Source organism: Volvox carteri (assembly GCF_000143455.1).
Source record: "Volvox carteri f. nagariensis unplaced genomic scaffold VOLCAscaffold_76, whole genome shotgun sequence".
Lineage (NCBI taxonomy): Eukaryota > Viridiplantae > Chlorophyta > Chlorophyceae > Chlamydomonadales > Volvocaceae > Volvox > Volvox carteri.
The window spans coordinates 77,283-78,552 of NW_003307619.1; the positions used below are offsets into that span (position 1 = coordinate 77,283).

Sequence of the window (1,270 nt, forward strand, 5' to 3'; positions counted from 1 at the left end):
CTGCTGCAGGGCCGCTGCGACCGGTCTGAGGTCCTCATCCCTCAATGAGAGGGTCACCTTGGACCTGGAATGGACATACATACATACATACATACATACATACATACATACATACATACATACATACATACATACATACATACATACATACATACATACATACATACATACATACATACATACATACATACATACATACATACATACATACATACATACATACATACATACATACGTACATCAGGGGGAGCAGATTAGGGGTAGAGGGCTTAAATGACGCCCGGGAAGTCGGGGGGGGAAGGGGTTTACAACTCTGAGGGGGAGGGGACAAGAGGATTCCTGTTCAAACCCCTTTCCCCCCTCCTCCACTTCACCTTCCCCTCCCTCACCCCTAAACCTTTACGTTCCTCCTCCCCCATTTGTTAACACAGAAAACCCCTTCTTAGCGGATACAGCGGAGACCTTCTTCGTGTCAGGATCTGGGTTTGCACCTCTCCTCCCCCCTGAAACCCCCCTCCCCTCCTAGCCGCCATGGGCCGCTCACACGCTGCTCCGACATCATCGCCGCAGTAACAGGTAAAACCCCTTTTCCCCCCTCCCCCCCCCCTTTCTCCTGCCTTATCTTGGGTGGTAGATCCCCCAACACGTTCTTCTTCAGCCTCCGCACCATCACCGCCTCCTCCAGCACCAAGTGCAGCTCCCCCACGTTGCAGCTGCCGCGATAGTCACCGGTGAAAGTGGGCGAGGGCGGGGGGGAACGGGAGGGGGAGGAGGGGAAGGGAGAGGAGGGGAGACCGCCGCTGTGCTGCTGCTGGTGTTGCTGGTATTGGCCGTGGGTTGCCGCCCCCCCGGAGTAAAATCACGGAAGCAGTGGGAAGACATATCATTGGGGGGGAAGGGGGGTTTGGGAGGGTTTGGGCGGGGGGGAAAGGGTGTCGTCAAAGGGCGTGTTTGCGGGAGAGAAAGAGGAGGGGGCCGGTGAGAGAGGGGGCCGGGGCCGGGGCGCCTGACATGCACCTTAAACACACACACACACATGCTCGGGTGTGCGAGGTATATCCAGCGCGAGACAGCCGGATAAACAGATATACAGACTGACAGACTGACACAGATGCATGCAAACGCCCACTCCCTCCCTCACCCACATGACGTGCGATATCAAGCAAGCAAGCCACCTTCCTTCTCCGGCCCCCACCCCCCACCCCCCACCCCCCACCCCTCAACCCCCCTTCCCTCACCCTAGCCGCATACGCCTGGCCGCTGAGACAGT

General features: G+C 57.0%; 1 protein-coding gene across 1 annotated transcript in view; it reads right to left on the reverse strand.

The window, feature by feature from the left end:
- Positions 1-1,270, reverse strand: part of VOLCADRAFT_98711 (uncharacterized protein) — a gene marked incomplete at both ends in the record, with an annotated part of 12,410 nt that overhangs the window by 3,930 nt on the left and 7,210 nt on the right. The window contains one exon of the mRNA XM_002957593.1: positions 668-713. Within this exon, the coding sequence (XP_002957639.1) occupies positions 668-713 (46 nt within the window). The remainder of the gene's footprint in view (positions 1-667; positions 714-1,270) is intronic.